General features: G+C 51.0%; 1 protein-coding gene across 3 annotated transcripts; it reads right to left on the minus strand.

Annotated features, from left to right (window-relative positions):
* Window positions 1-1,529: 1,529 nt before the first annotated feature.
* On the minus strand, window positions 1,530-25,237 carry TRIM3 (tripartite motif containing 3). 3 transcript variants are annotated; one of them, XM_036996466.2, is made up of 12 exons: window positions 25,053-25,237; window positions 17,330-17,493; window positions 11,469-11,700; window positions 11,093-11,244; window positions 10,692-10,872; window positions 9,703-10,435; window positions 9,499-9,602; window positions 4,096-4,263; window positions 3,746-3,806; window positions 3,402-3,472; window positions 2,230-2,370; window positions 1,530-2,099 (listed from the first exon to the last, which is right to left on the minus strand). In XM_036996466.2, exons 2-12 carry the CDS (start codon window positions 17,458-17,460, stop codon window positions 1,947-1,949), a joined length of 2,127 nt encoding a protein of 708 aa, XP_036852361.1. In that variant the 5' UTR covers window positions 17,461-17,493; window positions 25,053-25,237; the 3' UTR covers window positions 1,530-1,946. The 3 variants fall into 3 exon arrangements, with proteins under 3 accessions (XP_036852361.1, XP_017533342.1, XP_017533345.1); XM_017677853.3 differs by having other exon boundaries at window positions 3,746-3,914; XM_017677856.3 differs by lacking the exon at window positions 17,330-17,493 and having other exon boundaries at window positions 3,746-3,914.
* Window positions 25,238-25,671: the final 434 nt, after the last annotated feature.

Below are 25,671 nucleotides of genomic sequence, written 5' to 3' on the forward strand. Positions count from 1 at the left end.
TAAGTTAACACATAGCCCCTACTGCCAGGCATTATTCCACCCACTTCTGGGCCCAAGGCCTGAACTGGGAGAAAAATGCCCACTAGGAGGGAGGGAGTGACCCAACTTGGGATATCTCATGCATGGCTTAGGCAGACTATTCAATTTGTTATCTATGGAAATAAGCTCTAGTGGTCAATAGAGGCTGGTAGGGTAGTCATCTGGGGCTTCCCACCCAAGGAAGGTCACTTTGATTGCTATATTATTACCCTGCTACCTTTAGGTGTCTCAAATGTAAACATGTGAGAGGTTGAGAGCTGGGAACTTTGAGCTTTCATCTTGTGTGTCATAGCCAGTGCTTTGCTTAAGATTGGAGTGCAGGAGAGGAATAAGCTATCACCTGAGAGCTTGCAGGGAGGACCCCCTGGTGCTGAGTGACTGATTGAGCACACCATCTCTGCCAGCTAGGGCATGGCCTCAGGCCATCCTACTTATCATTATATGAGAGCTAGAAATGCAGGCCCCATAAGAACACTTGCCCTAGAACCTTCAGGGAGTTCATCTGTGCCTCCACTTACCAGGTCTCTCAGTCAGTGAGAAGACAGGACCAGGGAGGTGTACACAATGGCGATGTCCACAGGGTCCACGTGGTGCCCCCATGGTCTTCCACAGGTCCATGGAAAAGGCCTCCCATCCCAGTTCCAGGAACCATGCCACTCCAGGACAATGTCTTGAGCTTTCCCACCACCTCTCATAACCAACCTTCCCAGATCCATCATTCCCCAAATTGCTGAATGCCTTCTCTGCCAGTTACCATGCCAGGTGAAGGGGTGCAAGAATGAGTAAGGAGCTACAACTTCGCAGTTAGGAGTATGAGGGCTACAGATTTGAGTCCGATTTCTGCTCTTCATCAGCAATACGCCCAGTTTTCTGAGCCTTGGCCTTCGGTAGAAAGGGAGAAATCATAGTCCCTACCTCCTGAATCACTGAGTTCTGCTTCCAATTATTTCCAGATTGGCAACCAAACCCTGGCAGACTAGAGGTTGTTGGGAGGGGGTGCTGGGACCCTCACTCCATTACTACTGCTGCTGGGAAAGGGTAGCAATCCTGGAACAGGGAGCAGGAGGATGAGGCAAGGCTCTCGGGCTTCAGCACCAAGCTCTAAAACTGGCCACGCTTCCACCTGGGCTGGCTCCAGGTCCCTAACCCCGTGTCAAGGGCTGCCCTCATAGCTGGAAGTGTTCTCCCTGCAGCTGCTGGCTGCATTCTGGGCAAGGGCCATTCTCCCCAAGCTCCTACTCAGCCCCAGGGCAGAGAGCCAAAGGACTTACTGTTTCTGCAGGAGATGTGGGCCTGGGGATAGGGATTTGGCAGGTGTCTCAGAGTCCCAGGGCTTCATCCTCTCTTGCTCTCCTTTCCTGAAGCTTGAAAACAGGGATTGTTTGGGAATCTGGGTCCCCTGCCTGCCTGCTTGTCCACCTTTTAGTTCAAAGCCAGCCCCACACTCCCACCCCCTCACAGCTCCATCCCATGAGAAAGCAACCAAACCACCTTGGCGAACACATTTATTTAATATGGGGGTGGGGTATTGCTGTCTCTGTCAGTGTGTATGGAGTGGCAGGGAGACAACCGGAGGGACTTTTGCCCTGGAGGAAGAGGCTTTTCGGGCTCCAGGCTGGGGGGTGGGAACAGACTGAGTGGACAGGAGAGGGAAGTGGGGGATAGGGTGAAGCTCTGCACACATCCTTGGGACCACAGGTCCAGGCCCACCCAGTCACCAAAGCAAGAACCGAATAAATAAAGTGCAACCGTGGAGTTGGGAGAGGGGAAGAGGGAGGGCACCGGGCACGCCCACGCCCATAGCCCACATTCAGTGCTGCCAGGTCTGGCCCACCTCCTTGCCAGACCGCCTTGTCCAATCCCTCCTATGTCTGTCCCTCCATGAGCCAGACAGAGCCCCTGTGCAGCTACTGGAGGTAGCGATACGCCTTAAAGCAGTGGTTGCCAGCATCAGCCACCACCACGTGTCCATCTGAGGTCAGTGCCAGGCCCTGCGGGCCATACAGTGGCTCTGCAGACGTGTTGATGTAGGACAGGAAGGAGCCAGAGCTGTCGAATACCTACAGAATGAGTAGACAATGGAAGGAAAGGTAAGCTCAGGCAGCTGAGAGGTATTTGTGGGAGTTAGTGGGGTGTGCACAGGGAGCAGCAGGAAACCTCCCCCTCATGCCATCGCTGGGCCTTACTTACCTGGATGCGGCTGTTGCCCCAGTCAGCCACGATGATATTCCCATTGGAGTCCACAGCCACACCTGTGGGGGCATTGAACTGCCCATTGCCCTCTCCGTGGGAACCAAACTTGAAGAGGAACTCTCCATCGGCACTGTATACCTGACAGGGGAAAGGGCTGGGGACTGGGGGCTCAGCCTCAGGCAGGGGGCAGGGCCACAGAGGAGGACGGGATCACACCCCAGGGCTAAGGCCCCCAGATCTGCGGCTACACCCCAGTTCTTCCCAGGTTCATGTTCATGCATCCACTGCCTGAACATCTCCAGCTGATGTCCCTCAGACATATCAAATCTAACAGCCCACCTTCCCTGGGAAGGCACATCTTCTGTGTTCTCTTTTTCAGGGACTGGCAACACTCATTTGACGAGTCATTCTCGACTCCATCTTCCACTCTGCTTGACAGCCAATCAATCACCACAACCCACCACTTCTATCTCACACCTGTACCCTATGGTATACATTGCCACAGCAATGGTGCTCATCGTTTGTTTCTCATCTGGATTACTGCAGAAGACCGACCTTCCTGACTCTAGTCTTGCCCCAACCAGAGTGATCTTTCTAAGGCGCATAGGACTGTATCACCTCACTTCCTGCCATCTTTCCATGTCTCCCCATAACTCTTAGGGCGGCGGCAAGCCCTTAACAGGATACACAAGCCTCAGCCTCACTTGAACCACTTCCTTCTTCAGCCCAGCCTGAACAACTGAGGTTTCTTCATAAACTGAGGGGTTCCCACCTCCAGTTCTTGGCTCCTCCTCCTCTACCTCTAGCTAATTCCCGCTGGCGCTTTAGGTCATTCTCAGTCCCACCTGAATCAAACGCTCATGTTATGCCCTCACACAGGCCCCCACACTGCCCTACTATGGGACCTATTGCTTCATCCTGCAATACACTGGCTATCTTCTTCTCTTCCCTGCTAGACCATAAACAAGAAGAAAGGGACATATTTGCTTTATTCATCAGTGTACCCTCTGCTTCTAGTACAGTGCCTGGGACAGAGTTGCTGCAACATAAATGTTTATTGTTCAAATGAATGATCTCAAGGGGGTAAAAAAGAGGTGAGGGATTAAGGAGTCTTGCAGAAGAGGAAAGGATGTTGGAAAAGTGGTCAGAGAGGGAAGGAAGACACTGACCTTCACTGAATGGTTATGGAAGTCCGTCACGACAATCTCATTCTTGTTGTTTACAGCCACAAAATGGGGCCCTGAAAATACAAAGTGGTCTCTAGGGCAGTAAGTGGGGGTGCTGAGTGGAATGGGGAAGAACATCTGGGATAATAGTGCTGGTGTGTTAGAAGAGGGGTGGGGTCTCTGGGGCAGAGATAGGTGGTCTCTGAGATGATGGTGCTAGGATACAGTGAGGGGAGGGGGTCTTCTAGGGCCAAGATATAGGAGGAGGGCTCTTTAGAGTTGGGGTATCCAGGGGAATTCTCTAGGACTGGGATATAAGACTAAATTTCTGACTTGTCCCCCAATACCTGCAAAGTGGCGGTCAGTGGCCCCACGGCCCCCAAAACGGCCAACCAGCTTGCCATTGGGCTGGAAAGTAAAGACGCAGCAAGACTTATTGTCGACCACGATGATATGTCCATTCCGGTCTATGGCCACTCCCTTGGGACCCATGAGGCGGCCAGCTCCAATCTTGGTCTGCAGGAAAAGGATACCATTAGGGGCTTTATCCTGCCAGGTGGGGAGAATAACCAGTCTGGGACCAAAGCAGAACCTTGGACTAGGGATGGACCAGTCCAGGCCCTGACCACCAGCAGGCACTAGAATGGTCCCCTCAAGCTGGCCACTGGGGTGCAGGTGCAGTAACAATAGGCCTCACCTTGAACTTGCCCTCAGGAGAAAAGATGCTGACCCAACGGTTGTCATAGTCTGCCACGATGATATCTCCATTGGTGTCCACTGCCACACCTGTGGGGCGCTGCAGCTGCCCAGGTGAGCGCCCTCGGACCCCGAAGCGGAACTTGAACTGGCCTTCATTGGAGAAAACCTGGGGCAGAGGAGCAAGGGAGGGAGCAGGGGGGAGGGGAGAGACCATGGGCAGAGGGAAGGGAGCAGGATCCTGAGGGAGAAGATCCCCATTCATTCAGTCATTCATCAGGGATTTACTGACACTGTGCTGGGGGTACAGAGAAAAATCAGACATGGCTGAAGACCTTGGGGGACATGCAGCAGAGGTGTGAATAGAGTTGTAAGACTATGAAAGGGGTGAGAAAAGTGATAGAGAAAGACTCCAAGTGAAAGGCTCAGTGAACCACCTAGTAAGGATGCCGAGATTAGGATGCTAAGGATGCTAAGTTAGCCAGAAAAGGAGAAAGCAGAATGCAAAAGACAGAGTCCAGTCTGGGCACTGCTTGTGCAGTGCGGCTGGACTCCCGGGAGCTCTCCCCTGAAAAGCAGGAGTAAGGCTCCATCCTGGGTGTAATGTGGATTCACGGAAAATTTCTGGGCAGCGGAGTGACAAGATGAGACTTGCTTTTGTGGTATAATAAGAAATACATTTGGTCTTTCACCCTGGTTCTTGGCACAGAGACCCTCAAACCCTTGGACTCTCCTCATTAATAAGGAGTATCTTATCATTTATAAAGAGCCCCTCTGGAGCTTCCACTAATGAGGTGACTTAGGCTAGGACCCCTAGATAGCTTCAGGATGGGGCTTGTCACCAGAAAAAGACTGAGGGATTCGAAGGTTGGAACTGTCAGCCTTATCCTCCAACCTCTGAGAAGGAAGGAGTGGGGACACAGATTAAGCTCTATCAAAATTCCTGAGTAAGATTCGATGACCCTGTGGGTTGTTGTTGGGAAGACAGCACCCCAGTTCCATAGAGACTGGAGCTCTGTCATGAAGGGCCATTCCAGACTGTGCCCTTTGTACCATTTCATCTGGCTGTTCATATGTATCTTTTATAACATCTTTGTAGTAAGCTGGTAAACGTAATTAAATGTTTCTCTGAGTTCTATGAGATACTCCAGCAAATTAATTGAACCTAAAGAGAGGGTTGTGGGAACCTCCAGTTTATAGCTGGTCAGTCAAAAGCATACGTGACAACCTGGATTTGCAACTGGCCTCCAAAGTGGGGGCGGTTTTGTGAGGTTAAGCCCTTAACCTGTGGGATATGATGCTGTCTCCAGGTAGACAGTGTTACAGAATTGTAACACTGTAGTATCCTACAGATCCTACAGAATTGAGTTAAATCTGTAAGATATCTCAGTGTCCACTGAGAACTGGAGAACTGCTGGGTGGTGTTGGAGAAAAACACGGGGGAGCTTTTGAGAGAAAGCACTCAAGCTGTAGGGAGGAGTCGACTGGAAGTGAGACAACCTGTCCAGGATGCTGCAGTAGTCCAGGTGAGACACAATGATGGCTTGGACCACGGTACTTGCTGGAGAGAAGCAGATGGACTCAAGAGACATATAGAAGCAGGACTAAGTAAGATTGGTAGCAGACAAGAAAGGGGTAAGGTTGGGATGGGCAAGGATAAGTCCATTCAGGCTATGGGACTAACGAGGTAACCTTCCTCCCTGCCAGGGAATATTCAACCTCTCGCCCTCTCCTACCTCCTCCACCTTAGCTGCGCAACATGCTCATCTCCCCATCATGGAAGCACTCCTTTAATGCTCCTTCTCTCTACAGCTAAGTCTTCCTGCTTCTCCTTCACAACAGAAATACCACTCACTGCACAGGTCTCCTACATGCTTGGTTTGTTACAGGCTCTAGGGACACAAGATGGATTAGAGCCATAAGCAGCCTTAGGATACTCAAGTTCTGGGTCTTAGCTTTGCTCTTCCCTCCAAACCTGATCCCTCTTTAGTGGACTGAGCCCCCTGCCCCATCCCCATCTCTTAGTGCTGCAAGGCTGTCTGAACTGGTCCCACCAATAGATATCACTCCCTCCTGATGTTGACTTCCACCCTGCCCTCATCTGACTGACCCGCACAGCCGCTGGGTTATGCTTTGGTCCCCAGCAGTAGGCTAGCACGTGCCAACACAGAAAGGAGAACCCATGGGCTGAAGAGCCAAGGTGAGAGCAACTAAAAGGTATTACCAGATCAGCAATTAGCAGTGCCTCTGCCCCCTCCAGTCTGAGCAGCTCAGTTCCCAGCTCATCACTGCAGCTTTGGGGGACCTCGCTCTTCCCATCCTATCCCATCCCCATCCTTACACCTGGCCAACTTGTACTCATCTGACCCCCAGAATTTCTAGGGCCACTTTTTCAGGGAAGTTTGAACGATCAACTGTACCCTCTGCATCAATATATACATAAAGTTAGGTCCTGATGATGTACACATTACAGCTCTTCATTACAACTGTTACTTCTATAACTACATGCTAAATCCTTCTCCCCTTCTAAGGATGTAAGCCCCACTAGGGCGGCAGGGACAAGGGACCACATCTGCTTTGTTTGCTGCTATATTTGCAGCACTGGTATAGCACCTGGCTTGGAACAGACATTCAGCAAATGAATACATTTCTCAGCTCAGTCTCACACCAGAACTGGATGTCTCCATGTGAGTGTGCAGTTATCTCACACACAAAACCTACAAAAGGGGACTCACCAATATACAACCCAGGCCTGCCCTGAGCAGCAAGAACCCCTCCCCAGGGCATCAAGACCTACCACTCCTGACCTCTCCCTCTCCCTTGACATCTGATGGCTCATCAAAACCTGCCATATTTGTCCCTGATCATCTCTAGAATCTGCTGGTGTCCTAGCTGGGTCCTTAACATCTCTATTCCATATCACGGTAGCCTTAAGTAACTTCAGGGTCTGAGTCTAGTTGGGGAGAGAGAGACTAAAACAACATAAACAAAACAAGCCTGTGATTCTGGTGAAATAGGAAAGCCTATAGCCAAAAGCTGAGGTTGCTGAGGAGAATGTGATGAATCTTCTGCCTGAAGGAAATGAGGAAATCCTACACAGAAGAGCTAGACTAAGACAATTACACAAGGATATAATTTATATAAATTCTTCATTCAAAATCACAAAATTTTTTCTATCAGCTCATGCTGATTCAGCACAATGAAGGGATTTGCCTCAGTTGCCACCATAGGTCCAGAGGAGAAGAATTTCATGAGACCCCAATCCTCATAAACTCAAGGTGGGAGGATGGGGGCACAGCTCACTGGGGCACAGCCCATATCAGGCCTGAGGACCCCAGAGTAAGAAAAGCAGAAACTCAGCTTTGAAATCAGACAGCCAGCTCTTTACAGCTATGAGGTTGGGGTGTAGGGGGAGCCGGAGCAAAGAGAAGGGTTGATGTAGGAGCAACAGGTGTAGTAGATGGGAGAGGGACTGCACAAGGTACTCCTCTCCATCCCCCCCACCCCCACCCCCACCCCCAACGCATGGGCAAACAGAGCCCGTCACTGGAGAGACAAAGTGGCACACATCTTTCTGTGCACATGAACACTGACATATGTGCACAACAGGGAAGGTTTCTCATTTCTTGACTTTGGTGCTAGAAGCATCTCTGGCATAAAGAACAGGAAAGGAATTGGAGGGTGGAGGGTGTGACTAAGCAGGGCCGCAGTACCAGTCACCCACCCCCATGCCCTCCTCACCCTCAATCTGGACCCAAGCACCTTCCTGTGCTGACCTGGGCTTCTCTCTTCCTCTGCTCTTGGGAATAGGGTAGAAATAAAGGCAGGCTAGACAGGATTGGGAAGATGTCATGTAGAGTTCCTGGCACCTTCAGCCTGCTTGATGGAAAGCAGGGGCCAGAGAGAAGCTGACATTGACGTGACAGACCTTTGGCGGAGCTGGATCTGTAACCGGCTACTCAGGCAGGGTCAGGAGGAAGTGTAAATTTATAGGTGTTGTAGAGAGAAGACAAGTAGTGACTCTATAGCATCTTACTACGCTGATGGACAGTGACTGCAATGGGGTGTGTGGGGGGATGTGATAATATGGGTGAATGTAGTAACCACAATATTGCTCATGTGAAACCTTCGTAGGATTGTATATCAGTATATCAATGATACCTTAATAAAGAAATTTTTTTAAATTAAAAAAATGTATAGGTGTTATAGTGATCTTCAAGGAAAACTTCCTGCTACCTCATAAAATGTTTCCAGGAACTGAAGTGTGTGATTGTTACAAACAATTTGGTACAGGATAAAATCAAAATTCTACATCCTCTCCAAAACCATTTATAGTGTGACCTCAGCTACTGGGCTCCAAACAATAATCTACCTCCAGCCCTGCTGGGATCTTTCCAGTTCCCTGAACACCCGCTCCCAGCACTTTCCCACCTCCTGACTTTTGTTTACAGCCTCTACCTGGACAATATTTTTAACAGTAGCTAGCATTAGAGGGGGTTCACTAGGTGTCAGGCACAGAACATCATGTCATTTAATGCTCCCAGCAACCCCATGAGGTATCTTTTCCTAATTTTACACATGAGTTAACTGAAGCTCAGAGAGGGGTCACATGACTTATCAGTAAGTGGCAGAGCTAGGCTTCAAGCCCAGGTGTCTGGTTTCAGAGCTTGAGCTTTTAACTGCTCCACTGTGTCTCCCACAGCACCTACCAGGAGGCTCTGGGCTCACTGCAAGAAATAGAGAAAACCAGGCTTCCTGGCTTTAAGGAGCTGTATGTGCAGCGGAGGCCATGTCCATTGTGTGGTGAATGTTTTAATCAGGTGTGGGAGGGCCTGGGAGGGCCCGAGGCAGGACCACCTGAGCTGACATTGAGGTGACAGACCTTTGGCAGAGCTGGATCTGTGATGGGATCTTCCAGTCTAGCCACTGGAAGACACCCCTTTTCATAAGTTAGACCCACTTGACTGTCTAACCAAACCGATATTTGCAGAGACTGGGGCAAACAAGATACATTTTGGAGCCAGACAGGCTTGTTGGAAGCTAGCAGGGAAGGCCTAAGCCTGCATCCTGACCACGTGGAGAAAGCGGGAGAAAGGTAGCTAGCCAGGTAGAGAGAGGGGAAGGAAGAATGAGCCAGATCTTTTGGGGTCTAGGCGCTGGTCTGGCCTGGACCACAGCCTGGGAGGTAGCGGCTGCAAACTCGTAAAGCGTGGTGCCTCCCTGACTGAAGGTGCAGGTTCCTGTGCCTGCCTGGGGCGGGTGAGCAGTGGTGCATGGTTCATACTTTTTCAGGGACAGTACTTCCTGTGGGGTTTTATCTTCCAGGTGGTAGCCTGTGCACAGTTACCTTGGGGACAGTGGCCCTCGGGAGCCCCCACTCCATGCGGGGCCACAAGGCGCTCACCTGGATGCACTGATTGTTGCTATCTGCAACCACGATGCGGCCGCTGCCCGCCGCGGACACGCCCTGCAAGTTGGTGAATTCACCCTTGTCTCTTCCCCGGCTGCCTGCGGGCGGGCATGGGGGGGGGAACAAAAGGCTTCACTCTGAGGTCACTTGGGGCCGCCCTCTCTGTCCACCCGCCCAGCTCCGCCCTGGCCACTGTACCGACACGGAAGACAAGCTCGTCCTCTATGGGGTTGTCCTTCCGCTTGCCGCCTGTGCTGTACATGGAGCTGGGCCTGCGCACTGCTTTCTGGCGCACGTGACTTCCTGGGCCACCCGGGGACTTGACGCGGCGCTTGACGTCGTCCGGGGACGGTGGCAGGTCCCCAGGGCGCAGGGCGCGCACGCGGAAGGGGCTGCCGCGTACCGGCTGTCCGTAGAGCAGCACCGAGAGGAGCAGCTCACCTTCCGTGCGCGCTGTGTACACCAGCTCGTACGTGCCGTTCTTGTGGTCTACCACGGGCACGGGAAGGCGCGTGCCGTCGGGACCTGTGATATCGGCGTGCAGCTCGGCGCTGCCTGTACGCACCAGCCTCCCATCCTTGTCTTTGGTAGTGACCGTGAGTGAGGCGGGCTGGCCCACAAGGGCCTGACGCAGGCCCTCTCCCGTGGCCACTGTCTCGTGTGCAGTGGCACTTGTAGTGAGCAGCGCGCCCAGATTGAGCACCGATCGCCGCAGCCCATCAACTTCAAGGACCAGTTCCAGCTGCGCGTTCTCGTGTGGCCGTTCTGGGAAGGCCTGCGCTGCCAGCGCAGCCAGCCGCTCCCGCATGTGCTTCCGCACTAGTAACACCTCTGGGGCAGAGCCCAGGCGCAAGGCCTGCTCCGCGAAGCTGCAGCTACTGCCGATGTGTTCCTGACCCTGGCGCAGTGTGTCTAACTGGGTCTGCAACACCTGATGAGGCAAGGGGAGGGGAGGTTGAGCAGATTGGCAGAAGGGGCCTCTGTGATTCCTGCTGAGTTTGTAGTACAGCGGCATGAAAGAAATACAAGAGGGTGAGTGTGGACAAGGGACATAGATGCCACAGGACCTGTGGGGTCATGTCAGGAAGCCAAAAGGACAGGGGTGTGCAGGTGTGGGAAACAGGATGCATGGAGGCAATAAAGCCATCTCATGAGGGGCAGTGGTAGGGAAGGGTGATGGGACGCACCTTCTGCTTGGCCCCACAAATGGCTTCCAGGTCGCTGACCAGAGCCTGCTTCCGCTGCTGCAGCACTTGCTCCAAGTCCTCGAAGGCTGCGCTGATCTGGGCCAGGGCCTCTGCCTTGCGCTCCTGTAGCTGCTGGCTGATGCCCCCGACTAAGGCGATAGCTGCAGACAGCTGTGGCAGGCTGGGGATGGGAGACAGCTCATACTGGGATTGCTTGAGGGTGCCCCCACCAAACCATTCTTCTCCATGGGGACACTATTGCTGCCCTCCAGATCCTGCACCTGCAATTCCCTGCCCTCCCTAGGAATTCTACCTCAACCCCCCAGATGGTTCTTTCCTGCCCCTATTGAGATACCACACCCGGGATGGCGCCCCAGCCCAGCTTCCCAGCAGGCGCCTACCGGCCGCGCACAGCCTCAAGCTGGCGCTGCAAAGCCGCCTTGTGCTGCTCCACTACGTCGCGCAGCAGCACCGTGCCGTGCTCCCGATGCTCCCCTGCTCGGCACTCACCACACATGGCCGTCTCACAGGCCTCACAGTAAAACTCCATAGTCTGGCGGCATAAGGACTCCAGTCAGGTAAGGGCTAGATACCAAACTTCTTTGCCTCTTCCCCTACCCCTCTGCCCTCTTTGCCCCTCGCCTTCTAGGTGCACCCTCTACCTGGACCACTTATCCAGAGAAACACCCTCTCACCCACAGCCACTTGGCCCCCCCACCCAGCCTCTCCTCCCCCTCCACCCCAAGTCCTGGCCTCACTGGGCCTGCTTGGGCCCACCTTGCCTTCATGGTTGGGGCAGGAGAGGGGGCGGCCAGCCACTGCACTGAGGGGGTGGGGGTCCTCGGGGTCGTGGGCCCCATCAGGTGCCTGCTGCATTGCCTCCATGAGGCTGCTGATGAAGAAATTGTTCTGCAGGGCTGAGACGCCCTGCTCAGGGAGGATGGATGTCTGCCGACACACGGGACAGGACAGCGTCAGGCTCTGGGCAGGGATGTAGTTCTGGAGGCATCTGGACAGGGAGGAGGGGGAGGCAAAGGAGAAGGGGTGGGGCAGCATCAGTGACCCCTCCTCACATGTGCCATGGGGGCCAATCCCTTTCCTCACATCTGTGCCACTATACTTTGTCTTGAAACATCCCTTGTGAGCACACCCATCTTGTTCCGCCAACAGGTGTAAAAGGCCTTACCTCTCACAGGTGAGTAGAAACACATCCCTGACCTCTCTTAGAAGAGCAGACATATCCACATTCCTCACAGTGTGCACAAACATGGGTTCATCTTTCACAGATGTTTACAAACACTTGTCATAGAAAATGTGCCTCTACAAACCTACCTACCCCTCTCTTCATCAACTCATTAAACATTTACTGACTGCTTACTCTTGCCAAATTTGTGCCAAGGTTTGGGAATAAAAAGATACAGCCCAGTGCCTACCTCTAAAATACTTCTAGTCTACAGAGGAAAAAGAAAGTCACAGAAATAGAATTCATCAAGTTAACAGTATAACGATTAAAGGCATGGGTCCTGGAGCTAGGCTGCTTATATTCAGTTCCCGAGTCAGTCATCTATTATACTGTGGGACTCCTGACAAGTTACTTAACTTTTATGAGTCAAGGATCCTTCCATTGTAAGATGGAGACAGGACAGACTGCATAGGGCATTGGGGGATTAAATGTAAAGTGCCTACATGCCTGACTCAGAGAAAGCACTATATACTATAGGCTATCAGCATTATTAAAAGGAATCATTAATAGAAGGAATACAGTAGAGGCAGTGATAAGGAAATGCATAAAAGGGGCATCCAGCCTGGGTGGGTGTAGAAGATAGCCAGGAAAGGCTTCAGAGGAGGTGATATAAGTTAAATTTTTGTGGATGAGTAGTTGTTAGCCTGACTAAACAATGCAGGGAAAGGAGGAAAGTTGCTCCAGACACAGAAGACAGCCAGAAACTCACAGTGTAGTAGGGAACTAAAAGTGGTGCAAGGTGGCTGGAGACCAAGTCCAAGGCAAGGAATGGCAAGAGGCAGGCAGGAACCAGCTCCCGGGGCCTTGTGGGCCACATGAAGGAGTTTAGAAGTTATCCCAGCAGTAACGGAGCTACAGGAGCATATATACGGCTTACATTTTATCAAGCATCTCTTCACTGCCTCTGTTGGAGGGTGAATTTGTGACAAGACAGCAGACACAGTACGGTGCCATCCTCATTGTTATCACCTTTTATCAAGCACTGTGAGCCCTGTGCTGTGCTTTGCACTTTGTTTTATTAGTGGACTCAGAAAGGGGAGGTGGTGCAGCATAACAAAGCTGGTAAGAAGAACTGGAGCCTGGATTCAATCCAAGGGAAAACATGTGCTTAACCAAGATCCTTTTGCAATAATCTTGTAAGAGATCTTGCAACAGATGAGAAAGGGCTGGAATTAGGCAGTAGCAATATAGACTATGAGGTGGAACAAATGTGAGAGGTATTTAAGAAGTATAACCAGCAGGAGGTGTCATCTAATTAGATATGGGGAGTGAGAGATGAGTCTTGGTTGACTTTCAGATTCCTAGCTTAGATGATCGAGTGGAACGGTGGTGACATTCACTAAGATGAGAACCACAGATGGAGGAGCGGCCTGTAGGGAAGTTCAAACTTGACCTGGTTGAGTTCACTCTAACAGCAGGATATCAAGGTAGACGGACCAGTAGACAGGTGGGAAGAAGGCAGAGGTATCTACTAGAGATAGAGGTGGGGATGCATCAAAATTTAGGTGGTTTCTCTAGGCATGGGAGAGCATGAGATCAGCCAAGAAGGGGTATACAATGACAAGAGCAGGACAGAGAACCCAGCAAATACTGAATGAGGAGAGCCAGGAGGAATGGGCAGACAGGTAGGGGGAGACACCATCAAGGCAGCAGAGTGGTGCACTGCATTTCCAGAAGGAGGGAATGAGTAATCATCAGTATCAAAAGCAGCTGAGAAGTCCAAGAAGGTGAGAACTAGAAAATGCCCACTGAATTTGGCCAGTATGGGAAGGCTTAACGGTTGCCAGTTGAAGAGTGAACAGGAGGTTGGTATTTTGAGTGAGAAAGGAGGTGAAAGATTAGATGGCAGCTAATGGGGGACAAAGGGACCAAGGAGAGTTCTTATCTGTAATGGGAACATATTTATAAATTGATAAGCCAGTAGAGAAGGAGAGGTCAAAGAGACAAGAGGAGACAAGGTCTTTGGGAAGGGGTGATGGCTCAGGTGGCCTGAGAGGAGACCCCATCCTCTGCAGAGGGAGGGGAAAGAGGTGGCTGTATAGAGCACAGGGGCAAAGGCAGAGTGCAGCCTACCCTGCCTGAGGCAAGCCCAGCAGCTGAGCATGATAGCAGGGGTTCCAGAGGAGGTGAGGGCAGGCGCTGGGCCCTGAAGGGAAGAAGAGAGGAAGCTTACTAGAAACCAACTGACAGCAGGCCAGTGCTGGGAGACCACACATTTGTGGAGGCAAGGTCTGCAGAGTGTAAACTTTCCTACGGCCTCGATCTCTTCTCTTAATGTTCTCTATACTTCTGGATCTCAATTAACTAAATTTTATTTATTTAACAAACACTGTGTGCCACATATGAGTCTAAATGCTCTGCAATTATTAACTTACCTGCCGTCTAGTTTCCCCTGCAGTCCTCAGAGAGTGGTTTTTGTCTCATACTCCACATTCCCTAAGGGCAGGTGAGGCTGTCCTCCCCACCTCCACCTGGAACGTTTTATTCTTCCTTAGCTACTTGGGGCTCATGCCTTTGGTCTACATCACCCCTCCTGTTACTTCTCCGCTGGCCTAAGACTGCTACCCTCATTCACTGCAGTCTCTTGGCTCACTCTCTTCTTCTGCCTCTCCCCACCACACCCCGCCCCACACACTCCCACCATCATTCTCAGAGGCTCTGACACCCACAGGGTGACCCATCCACCACTGGGCCTTCTTAATTCCCTGCCTCTCGGCCAGTGACCCTTCCCTCCACCTCACCTCATCTGTCCACTCCCAGGCTCTGCTGCCTCTCGCTTCTCATGCCTGCATCAACCTGAAATCTCCATTTCAACCTTCCCCTCTATTCCTGGCACACTGAATCTGGGGCTTCCCCTGCAGACTACTTGGGAATTCATCAAGACCTTCCTGTGTGTTGAGTACGCCTGGCTTACAATAGTTTCCTAACTGGTTTTCTGTGTCTCCTCTTGCTCCTCTGTAAGCCATTCTCCATACAGCAGGCAGAATGATCTTTAAAAAATCTAGCCTATGTCACAATATTTCCCTGTTAAAAAGAAAAATCCTCCAATGGTTTCCCATTGCATTTAGAATACAATCCACTTTCCTAAAACTGCCAAACTACCCATGAACTGTCCTCTTTCAGACCTCACTTCATCCTCCTTTCCTCCTCACTCAGCCACACTGGCTTCTTTTAGTCTCTGAACATGTCCCATCTACTCCTTCCTGAAGGCCTTTGCATTTGTTTTTCCCAATGTCTGGAACAACCTGCACATATTTGACTCCTCATCCTCAGGTCAAATGTCATGTCCTCAAGGAAGCCTTCGCTGATGACTCTATGTAGACTAGCTAGACTAGCCCCTGACCCAAACTCCCCCACTCACTCCCTCTTTATTTCCTGCAGAACATTTAGCCCAAGCTGCAACTCTCCTGTTTGATTGTTTGCTTGCTTACTCTCAGTTACCAACTACAAGAGTATAAGCTCTTTGTGGGCAGGGATCAAGGGATAAATGATTGAGTAGTAGTTAAGCATGAAGGCTATGCAGGCAAACCTGGATTCAGACCTCAGCTATTTACTTGCTGTGGAGTTTCAGAAACATTTCTTAATTACTTAAAGGCTCTGTACCCTAGTGTCCTCCTCTCTAAAATGGGGTTAACAAAGTATCTGTTGTAAGTATTAAGTGAATCAATACATGTAAATCACTTAGCCAGTCCCTGGCAAATAGTAAGCAATCAATACATGGTAGCTACTCCTATTTATCATTTTTAAGGCACTGATTTTCTCCAGGAGCACTCAGTGATCTGGGCATAGAGGTACAGACAGCCAATTACAGCTCTGATCCAGGACTGAGCTTCTGATGCATGGGTTTAAAACAGGACTGAGGGAATTGTGGCACCAGTCAGATGTTAAGCCTTCAGATCCAGGATGAGCAGGCAAGAAAGGGAGGCCAGCCAGGATGGAGCTTGTGGCTGGGAGGAGAGGGAGCAGTCAAGCAGGCTGAATGTTTATATCCAAAGCTGGTATGGTGAATGGGGTAACGGGAGCCAGGAATAGGGTAGTGAAGTTTATGACCACAGAAGTGATATCATTCTGGGTGATGGCAAGGCCCAGGCCATGGCTGGGAGATGGTATGACTGAGGTGGCATGGAAGATGGCCCTGGAGAAAAAGCCAAGAACCAAGAGGCATAAGTGGGTAGTGAGGTCACCAAGGTTGACGGGAAACTTGCAATAGGCAGGAAGGCTGAGACTCTTTCCAGCTGATGACAGACGGGGAGACAGCAGTAAAGCTGAAATCTCAGAGAGCAGGACTGGAAGGGAAGCAGTGTCCCTGGGGCAGAGCAGAGGGAAGGCTTCAGTGAAGGCAGGAGGCAGAGGGAAGGCTTGGGTGGAGGCAGTGGTGAGAAGATCAGGGCAGGCACCAAGCCACTTAAGACAGAGCAATGAATATTGAAGGCCAGGGAGAGAGTATCATCAAAATACTGATGTGATCATGTATTAAACCCTGTGAAGGCTCCATGTGGCTCTCAGGGTAAAGGCAAAATTCCCTAACAGGTCTACCAAACCCCAAGGGGTCTGGTCTCCATCTACCTCTCTAGCATCATCCCACACCATAATCAATCACACCTGCTCTGCTCCAGCCCCCGAGGCTTCCTCTCGGTTCTCTTATCTGACACATTCCCCCATGCCACATGGCCTTTTCCCACATTCCTCTTTCTGTCCAGAAGGCTCACATCACTCCCTTCACTTAGTTAACTCCAGTTCATCTTCCAGAGCACACTGTGGGGCAGATGCCCTGATTCTCCAGTCTCTAACAGATCCCTTCCAAGCTCTCATGGCTCAATGTTTTATTGGAGTCTTATTAAGGGGGCACTATTGCATTTATCTGTAGTCTGGCTGTAGGATTGATTGCCATCTTTCTCCATTATACTGGAAGCTCTTTAAGAGCAAGCATATCTTTTTTGCGGGAACAGGTCTGGCACATAGTAGTTGCTTGATAAATAAGTGTTTGGTGAACAAATAACAAATAGATGCCTAGAGGCTGGAGGGGTTGCCTTTCACTCAGTGCCACAGGACAACAATGAGGATGGGCAGTGAAGGGCAGACAGAGCTCCTACTATCCTCCTACTGGTCACCAACTTTTCTGATGCCAGAACTAATAGAGAGTCTCAGCTCTGTCTCATTTCTGTGGTGGTGCTGGAGGCTGCCTTAGGCTTTGGAAAGGGGCAGAGGAGACCCTCTTCAGGGCAGGGACTGTGGTTCAATGTTAGAAGCTTCCAATCCTCTCATACATTTTTGCAACAACTCTCATCTTCTACAAGTAGGGGTTCATCTGCTCTCCTCCTTGTGTGCACATTCCCCTCACCTCTTACAGGTTTACACATGCCACTCTCCCTCAGGGGGCCTGCAAGATCCTCACCTCTCACAAAAGGTATGCAGGCAAGGCAGGACTTTGGGGCACCGGTACCGATCGAGGCAGATGCTGCACACCAGGAACTGCTTGTCCATCGGCTGGACCTCTGGGCCAGGGCTGTCCTCCCTCTTCGCCATGGCGACCACAGATGGCTCTGCCACTCACACAGCCTGTGTATGGAGAGACGGTCAACACCAGGGAAGCCAGCACTTGCTCTCCCCACCTATCCTCACCTCTCAAATCCCTTGAAGAGAACTAGCCCCATTTCTTTCCATGCCAGTGTCAGAACAGGCAGTGATCTGGAAGGAGCAGGGTGAAATTGGTGGGCCAAATGATCCGTGAACATGGTGTGCTGGTTAAGAGCACAAATTTTGGGTTAGATTAAGTTTTAAACCCAGCATGGCTTCTTACCAGCTGTGTGACCTTGGACAATTCCTATAACCTCTGTAAGCCTGGTTTCCAAATCTGAAGTTGGTGGAATAATCCCTATATCAAATGACAGTTTGACGAATTTGCAATAGCATGTGTGGAGTGTATGGTAGGGAGTGCCCACTTTCACTGACACATCCATCCTTCATCTCCTCTGCTCATCCAAATCCTCCTCCAGGAGGCCTTCCTGAAGGAGGGTCTTTCCTCTAACTACCTGCAGCCTTTCTATCCATGCTCCAACCTACCTCTCAGCCCAGCAGCCCCAGATGCCATTCTCTCCACATCCAATCAGTATCTTGGCCTTGTGGATTCTGCCTCCCAATTACCTTATTCCCTTTTCTCCAACTGCACCGCCACTGCCCCATGATGCAGCAAGCTCCTGACTGGTACCTTGTCTCCTCACTTGCCCTTCCCATGCATCACCCTCACAGCTAGAATGAGGCTTCTAAAACACAGCTTCCATCTTGTCACTAACTCCCTGTTAAAATCTACTAGTGTCCTCCAGAGGACAAAGTCCAAACTCCTTTAATTGGCCAACAAGGCTTAGCTTTGTCTGGCCCATACCTCCCTCTACAACCGCATGTCTCATGATGTTGTGATCAGTCACACTGGTTTCTTTTCAACTCCTGGAAAACTTGTTCTTTTTTGCTTCTAGGCAGTCATACATTCTGTTCCCTCTGCCTGAGATCCTCTTATAAGCCCCCCTTTGCCTGGCTGACTCCCACTTAGCTTTCAGGTCTCCATGTAAATGTCACTTCCTCCAGAAGGCCTTCCCTGATTTCCTGAAGTCTGGGTTGAGTACTTTACCTGTTGAGTACTTTACCTTTATGTCCCTCTGTACCCTCCATCCTAGCAGTTATTCACTAATCTATAATTTTCTTATAACTTCTCTTCTTCCTCCACTGTATGCAGAGTTCTTAGGGGCAGACACTATATTTAATTTTTTTATTCCTACCACTTAGCACAGAGCCTGATACATGGATCGATCTGTGTTTATTGAATTAATTCAGCAATTTAACAAATATTATTTATTAAGTGCCTACTTTGCACATGTGCTGGGAATAGAGTGATATACAAAACAGAGATGGTCACTCTCCTTGTGGTGGGGAGGTGGTGACAGATATTTTAAAAGTAAATAAACAAAAAGTAATTACAAAATATGGGGAGGGAAGTCCTATCAAGAAGAAAAGGATGCTATGAGAAAGAATTCTTTTTTTATTGGGTGATCAGGGGAGGTCTCTTTCAAGCAGAGCTCTGAGGAAGGGAAGGAAAACGGTAGGGATGAAGGTGGGGACATCAGAGAGTGAAGGAGGGAAATCGTTCTAGGCTGAAGGAATAGCATGAATGAAAGTTCTTAGGCAGAAGGCCCATTGAAAACACAAAAGGATCATGTGGTTAGTGCAAAGTGAATGTAAGGCAAGAGGTGAGTTTGGGAAGGTAGGCTGAAATGAGATTACAAAAGACCTTGATGTGAAGAATTTGGATTTTATCCTAATTTGGGGTGGGGGAAAGATGATGCAACTTACAAAACCCAATAAATTAAAAGGCTACTCTGGCAGCTATGGGGATTGAAGAGGAACCAGATTAGAAGTAGGGAGACTAGTTAGGAGACTTCCCCAGTTCTTCAGGTAAGATGATATTAGGTATCAGCCGAGCTATAGGCAAAATGAACTGATGTGAGAAATTCTCATGAGGTTAAGTCAAAAGGACATCATGATGGACTGGAAGTGAGAGGGAAACGGGATGTCAATAACGACTCCCGGGTTTCTCACTTCAACACATGGTCAGCCATGCCCAGAGAGCTGAAAGCTGAGGAGCTGATTGGGGCATTCTGTTTTAGGCATGCCAGTGTGAGGTGCCTGCATGATATCCAGCTAGAGACGTCAAGTCAGGAACAGAATACAGGCTGGTTAGAACAGAATCTGGGCTGGTTATTGTTTTGGAAGCATTGCCATATTAATGGCACTTAAAGGAATGGGAGTAGATGAGACTACCTAGGGACAGAGAGAGTGAAGGAGAACCCAGAGGGGTGGGAGGAAAACCGAGAGAGTGTGGGACTGTGGAAATTAAGGGAAGAGACTGATTCAAGAAAGGAGGAATGGTGAAATAAGATGAATGCCAAAGAGTGCCCAGTAGATTTGGCTGTGGTACGGTGGTAGAGGCAGAAGCTGGGTTAGAATGACTGAAGAATGAATGGTGATGAAGAAATTAACATAGCAGATGTAGACAATCCACAAGAGAAATTTGGCCAGGGAGGCAGAAAGCTAGCTGGATGAATTCAAAACAGACAATGACTAGAATCAGGTCACCATTATCTGTTCCCAGCTAGATGCACAGTGGACCTCTCTTAAGACACTGAGTGAATGAATGTACGTGTGCATGCAGTGGGGCCAGTCCCGAGCCCTCTCCAGGTCTGAGGCTTGTGTTTGTGTGAGGGCAGGCATGCTACAGGAAGGGCCTCCCTGAGAGCATCTTTTCCTGCTTGTGGGCACTGGGATTCTGAGGTTCTCCTCCCAGAGTGACTTATACCAGGATAACATCGCAGGAGGAAGACAGATTGAGGGTTGGCGGAAGAAACAGGAGGCTAGAGCCAAGCTGAAGCTTCTGTCTACTGCAGGGGAGGGCGGGGAGGAAGAGTAGGCGTGGTCTACCGGGCCCGGAGGGCGCAGCTGGAAGTAAGGCTCCGCCTCCCTCCAAGCCCAAGGGGCTCTCAGCCTGTCATAAGGGGCGGGAACTGGGCTACATCCAAGGACTCACAGCTCCTCCCTCCCTTCCCCTTCCTGCTTCAGTTCCCCACCCAGATTTGTGGGGCATGCAGCCGCTGAGGCCTTACCCTAGCCTGAATCACTTAAGTTTCCCTTCCTCTCCTGGGCTCCTCTCCCACCGCTCTCATCCCACTGCGCCCTAAAGATCTGTCCCCAAGGTCCTATAGGCCATGTTTTAAGTGGGCTGTTTATCATAGGTGACACTTGGTGGATCTTGAACTCAGACCTCAGATTTCCCCCTCCTTCCTCAGGGCTGCCTACTGCAATCCTGCATTTCTTATAGGATCCATCTTTTATGTCTCCATTCTAAAAGGACCTCATATTCACATTTAGCATTCACTCAACACCTCTGCTAGGCCTGGAGATACAAAGATAAACAGCAGCAGCTCAGCCTTCATGGGTTCCACAGTCGAATAAACCGATTACTGTACTGTAACATGGAGGGCTGTGATGGGGCAGCACAGATGGCACCAGGAGCACCTAAACTGTATCTGGGGTGGGGCTGGAGGGTGACTGGCAGTTGGAGGTCAAGGCAAGAAGATGCCATTCGCGCTGAGCACTCCAGATACAGAGAGCCTGGTGCCTTCCGTGCTAGGAGACTGAACTATATACTGTGACAGGGAAGGGCTAAGAAAGGAGATGGAGTGGTAGGCAGGGGCTAGATCACATGCTTTGTTGGCCTTATGAAGGAGTTTAGACGTTACCCTTCCTTGCTAGAAGATTGAGACTTTATACAAGAGCCAAGGAAGTCTTTGTGGGTGGGGAGTGGAGAGGGTTTAATATAAAGTGGTAGAGTGATAAGAGTAAATTTTTGACTGCTGCATGGAAAATAGAGGGGTCATGGTTGGAGAAACTCCAGATGAGAGATGAAGGAGGCCTTGACTAGGGGTGGGACAAAGAGGAAGTTGGGAGATATGGACTTCATAGGGAGTAATCAAGAGAACTTGTGCCTGGTTGGTTTGATGTCAAGAGTAGAGAGAGAAGAAAGAATTAGAGATGATTCCTAATTTTCTGGCTTGGAAACTTTGGAAGAGGAGCAGTTTGGATGGTAAGTTCAGTGTTTAGTAAGATGAATCTGAGGTACCTATGGGCTTTTCGAGTGGAGAGATTCAGCTGGCAGTTAGAAGCTGAAGCCAAGGAAAGAGGTGTGGCCTGGAGATATGAATTTGGGAGTCTGGTGTAGAGATGGTGCCTGAAGCCATGGAAGTGGATGACATCACCCAGAGAGGGCAGAAGGTGAGCAAGGAGAACCTGTGACTATGCCCCCAAGAAACCTATGCATTTAAGGAAAAGGCCCAGCAAACAAAGCCTGCAAATAAATTGAAAAGGTGGGGCCAGAGGGGCAGGGAGGGACAGCGTGAAGGCCCAGGGAGAAGACAGCTGCAGCATAAGGGAATGATTTTCATTGGGAAACGCTGCAGAGATTGATCTAAAGCCCAAAGAAGCTGTGAGTAACTTCAGGGGGTGTGGTTTCTAGGGGCTGGAGGAGAGGAAGCCAGATCCATGGAGCTGAGGAGGAAGCTGATTGTGAGCACATGAAGACAGATAGCCCGGATTCCACTAGATCCCTGCCATCTGCAAAGGATGTGTTTCAAGGCTTTTCAGTTTCTCCAAATTCCTAAAACAGCATCTTATTTCCTGCATGACTTCCTCCTACCACCTCACAAGAGTCCCCCTATACATGATTTACACAGCTGTGAGTGGAGATAGATGACTGAGGCATTGTTAAAATGTTGATGCAAGAGGTCAGTTAGGCTCACTTGCTTCCTAAAATGACCCACTCCTGTTCACGAGCCTTCAAGTGTATTTGATCATGGAGGCCTCAGTAAGATGACAGGTGACTGTAGGTTAGTCTTTGAGGGTTTCTCCAGAACAGATGAAACCTTGGAGGAAGTAAAGCCAAAGAATCTTTCAGGCAGATTGGCAAGGAAGTGATGAAATTCACAATACCATCTCCCCCACTGCTGCCAGACTGAGTAGGTGAATGAACCATCCAATCAGTTGATCAATTTATCAAACAAACTTCCGTGGGCACACTCTGGTCCAGGACCTGGAACTGGAGACACAAAGCTGAAACAGATGTTCTCCCTGTCCTTCACAAGTTCTCAGACTGACTGGGAAACAGACATGGACAGAGGTAACTACAATGAGTTAAGTGTCATGATATTGACAAATTCAAAGTGTTATGAAGGTGGTGGAGGAGAATAAACAAGGCTTCCAGAGGAAAGGCTGTATGGGCTGGCTCTTGAGGGACAAATAGGAGTTTGATAGGTACACTGGGAAAACAGTAAGTAAAGGAAGAGAAGCATGAAAAATCAGGAAAGATGGACCAGTTACGAAAGAGCGCAAAGCACAAGACTCAAAAGGGCAGAGGCTGTACTCAATACTTTCACAATCCTCTCAATGTGAGCTCTCCACTAACCTCTCTGGCTGCTCCTTCACCGCCCATTCCTTAAATGTTTAGTTCCACACAGGTTTGTTCTAGGGCCTCTTCTCTCCCTTTCATATTTGGCTTGGGAAATCTCATCATCTCCCATGGTTTTAGTTACCTGTCCACTTGCTAATAACTGCCAAAGAGTTACTTCCTGTGCAGAAAACCTCTGGAACCTCAGACCTGTTTATCTAACTGTATCTTGGACACTTTTACATGGATGATGCATAGAGACTAGTCTAAAACTGAATTCATTTTCCCCTAACCTACCCTTCCTGCTGCATTTCTTATCTCAATAAAAGGCACCAGCATCCACCTAGCCACACCAGTCAGAACCCTGGGAGCCCTCTCAAGTCCTCCTCTTCCTCTGCCTTTAGAAGTAGAATCAAGGTTATAAGCTATGACTATAACCTTGATTATGCTTCTAAAATGTGTCTAGGTTAAAAGTCCGGACATATAGGAGCTAGTCCTGAGTTTGTCACTAATTTCACTATTGCAAAGTGGGCAAGTTGCCACTCTATCCCCTTACTTGTAAAGTGGGAGAGGGGGTCTTTTTGTTCCCCAAATCTGAAATTCCCAAGGTTCTCTTTCCATCCAAAGGTCCCTACAGATTGTAATATGTATCCATGATTAAATCCCATGTTGTACTATCTTGAGGATTTGATTTCTGGTTTTTACAATAAGAGTAGGCATATTAGGGGGTGGTTGCAGTTGCCCAACCTCCCAAAATAAATGTGGAGTTTAGGGCACCCATGACACTCCCTTGAGCTCCCGCTACTCTAGCCAAATGGTTTTGCTCTGTTTTTCTGAACACAGGCTGTACTATCACAACTACAGGCCCTTGCTCAAGCTCTTCTCTCAGCAAGAATGCCATTGTCCCCTAAGTGGCTGAGACAGCACCTGGCACACAGAGGGTGCTCAGTACATGTTGGTGACAGGAGAGCCATGTTAAATCACTGCAGTTCCCTCTCATCAGAGAGGCCAAAGCAAAGGCAATAATAAGACAAGTGAATGAAGTTCCAAGGAAAAAGCCCTCCACTTAACATAAAGAAGCTTTCCCACAGCAGGGTAGTAAGTGCTCTGTCACTTGGAGGCATGCAAGCCAAGAGAGGCAGAGCACCTGTGGGGTGCACCTGATGCCAATTCTGCAGAGCACCTGTGAGGCCTGCAGCTCTGATGCCAATTCTGCAGCAAATCAGAGCCCTGCTTAGGGGGGAGGAACGGGCACTGGTGAGCTGGGCTGGACAGACAAGGCGGCAGAGACCTGTGAAAAAGACCTTTACATTTCCTCCAACCTCCCAGATATCATCTACCTACCGGGGCCAGTCCTGGGTTTCTGCTGTTCACATCAGAGACCCTCACACCAGGAACGAACCCACGGCCTGCCTTCAGCAGGACTAGTCTCCCTGAGATGCAGCCTGTCCCTCCAACCTGCAGCCATCTGTCCCTGCAGGTTTGCAGCCCAGGATCTGAAGCCAAGTCCAGAAGGGAGGAGGCCAGAACCAGGGAGGGGCCTGGGGTCCACCAGGCAGGGCCCAGGCTGCAGGAAAATCAGAGGGGTCCTTTCCTACAAGAAACAGCCTTCAGATGAGGCTTCCTGTCCAGAGAGCAGTGCTAGAGGAGAAAGGAGTCCTCCATCCAGGCTGGTGGGCCTCTAAGTGCCTGAGGAGGATGGAGGGGGGCGCAAGGGGTGGAAGTGTCTGCACCAGGGAGAAAGGAACCCTTCAGACAAGCCGGGCCACAAGATTCCACAGTCCCATTCTGCAACCCCACCCGCCCCACCACCACCCTCGACTGCAGCGGTCGACACCCTCCGTCAACATACACAAGCTTCCAAACCCCGCGCTCCTCCAAGAAACCATCACCCATCCACCCGCGCCTCCCCCCTCAAACACGGACCTCACGTGAGCAGCCACAGCCCGAAGAATCCCCCCACCGCTCTCACGGACCTGGACACGCCTCACGTGGACAGAGACAGGCACGGCTTTTGAAAAGCATCTGCGCCCCCACCCACAGACACCCGGACCGACACGCCGACGCTCGGACCCGGAGCCGGACAGACAGGGATACGAACGCACTCCTGGGGGCCGCCCGTCCCACTCACCGCGGCGGAGCAGGATGGGAGGGCCAAGGTCTGGACTGCGGTCGCTCCGAGGGGCCCGTGCCGCTGCCCCCGCTGCCAGCGCCCGTCGGCCCGGCCCTGCCCGCGGCGCCGCCCCACGTCCCGCGCCTCCTCCTGTCCCCGCGCTGGCGCCGCCGCCGGACCCGCCGCACAGGCCGGAGGGAGGGGCCGGGGCGGGGCTGCGGACCGGCCGGGGGAGGGGGCGGCCCGAGCACTGAAGACCCACCCACGGCCCGCCCGCCGCCGCGGAGGCCCCGCCCGCCGCCGCGGAGACCCCGCCCGCCCCGCTCCCCCTGCCCCGCCGGGCTCCTGCTGGAGCTGCCTCCGCGGTCGGGCTCGGGAGCCTGGGAGTCGGATCCCGGGTCCTCACTCCCCGATCCCGGCCAGCTCCCTCTGGCTTCCCTGACTCCTCCGAAGCGCGGCGCAGCCGGGCTCAGCAGCTGGGCTGAGGTTCCTTCAAGAAAAGGCAGCTAGCTGGGCAGCAGGGATTTGGGATTCTGGGAGCTGGCCCAGGCTGCCTCCTGGAGGTGCCCTTCCCGGCTTTCTTGGGTGCTCCTACAGAATATGCTAGTGTGGTCTCTGCTGAACAGGGGGAGAGGGG

Source organism: Manis javanica, chromosome 11 (assembly GCF_040802235.1).
Source record: "Manis javanica isolate MJ-LG chromosome 11, MJ_LKY, whole genome shotgun sequence".
In the NCBI taxonomy this organism is placed as follows: Eukaryota; Metazoa; Chordata; class Mammalia; order Pholidota; family Manidae; genus Manis; species Manis javanica.

Coding starts and splice junctions, on each gene's coding strand:
- TRIM3 (XM_017677853.3), bottom strand. CDS start 17,460: ATGGCGAAGAGGGAGGACAGCCCTGGCCCAGAGGTCCAGCCGATGGAC. Junction 10,436..10,691: donor TTTGTGGGGCCAAGCAGAAG/GTGCGTCCCATC, acceptor TTGCCTCATCAG/GTGTTGCAGACCCAGTTAGA. Junction 2,371..3,401: donor TCCATAACCATTCAGTGAAG/GTCAGTGTCTTC, acceptor TTCCCCTGTCAG/GTATACAGTGCCGATGGAGA.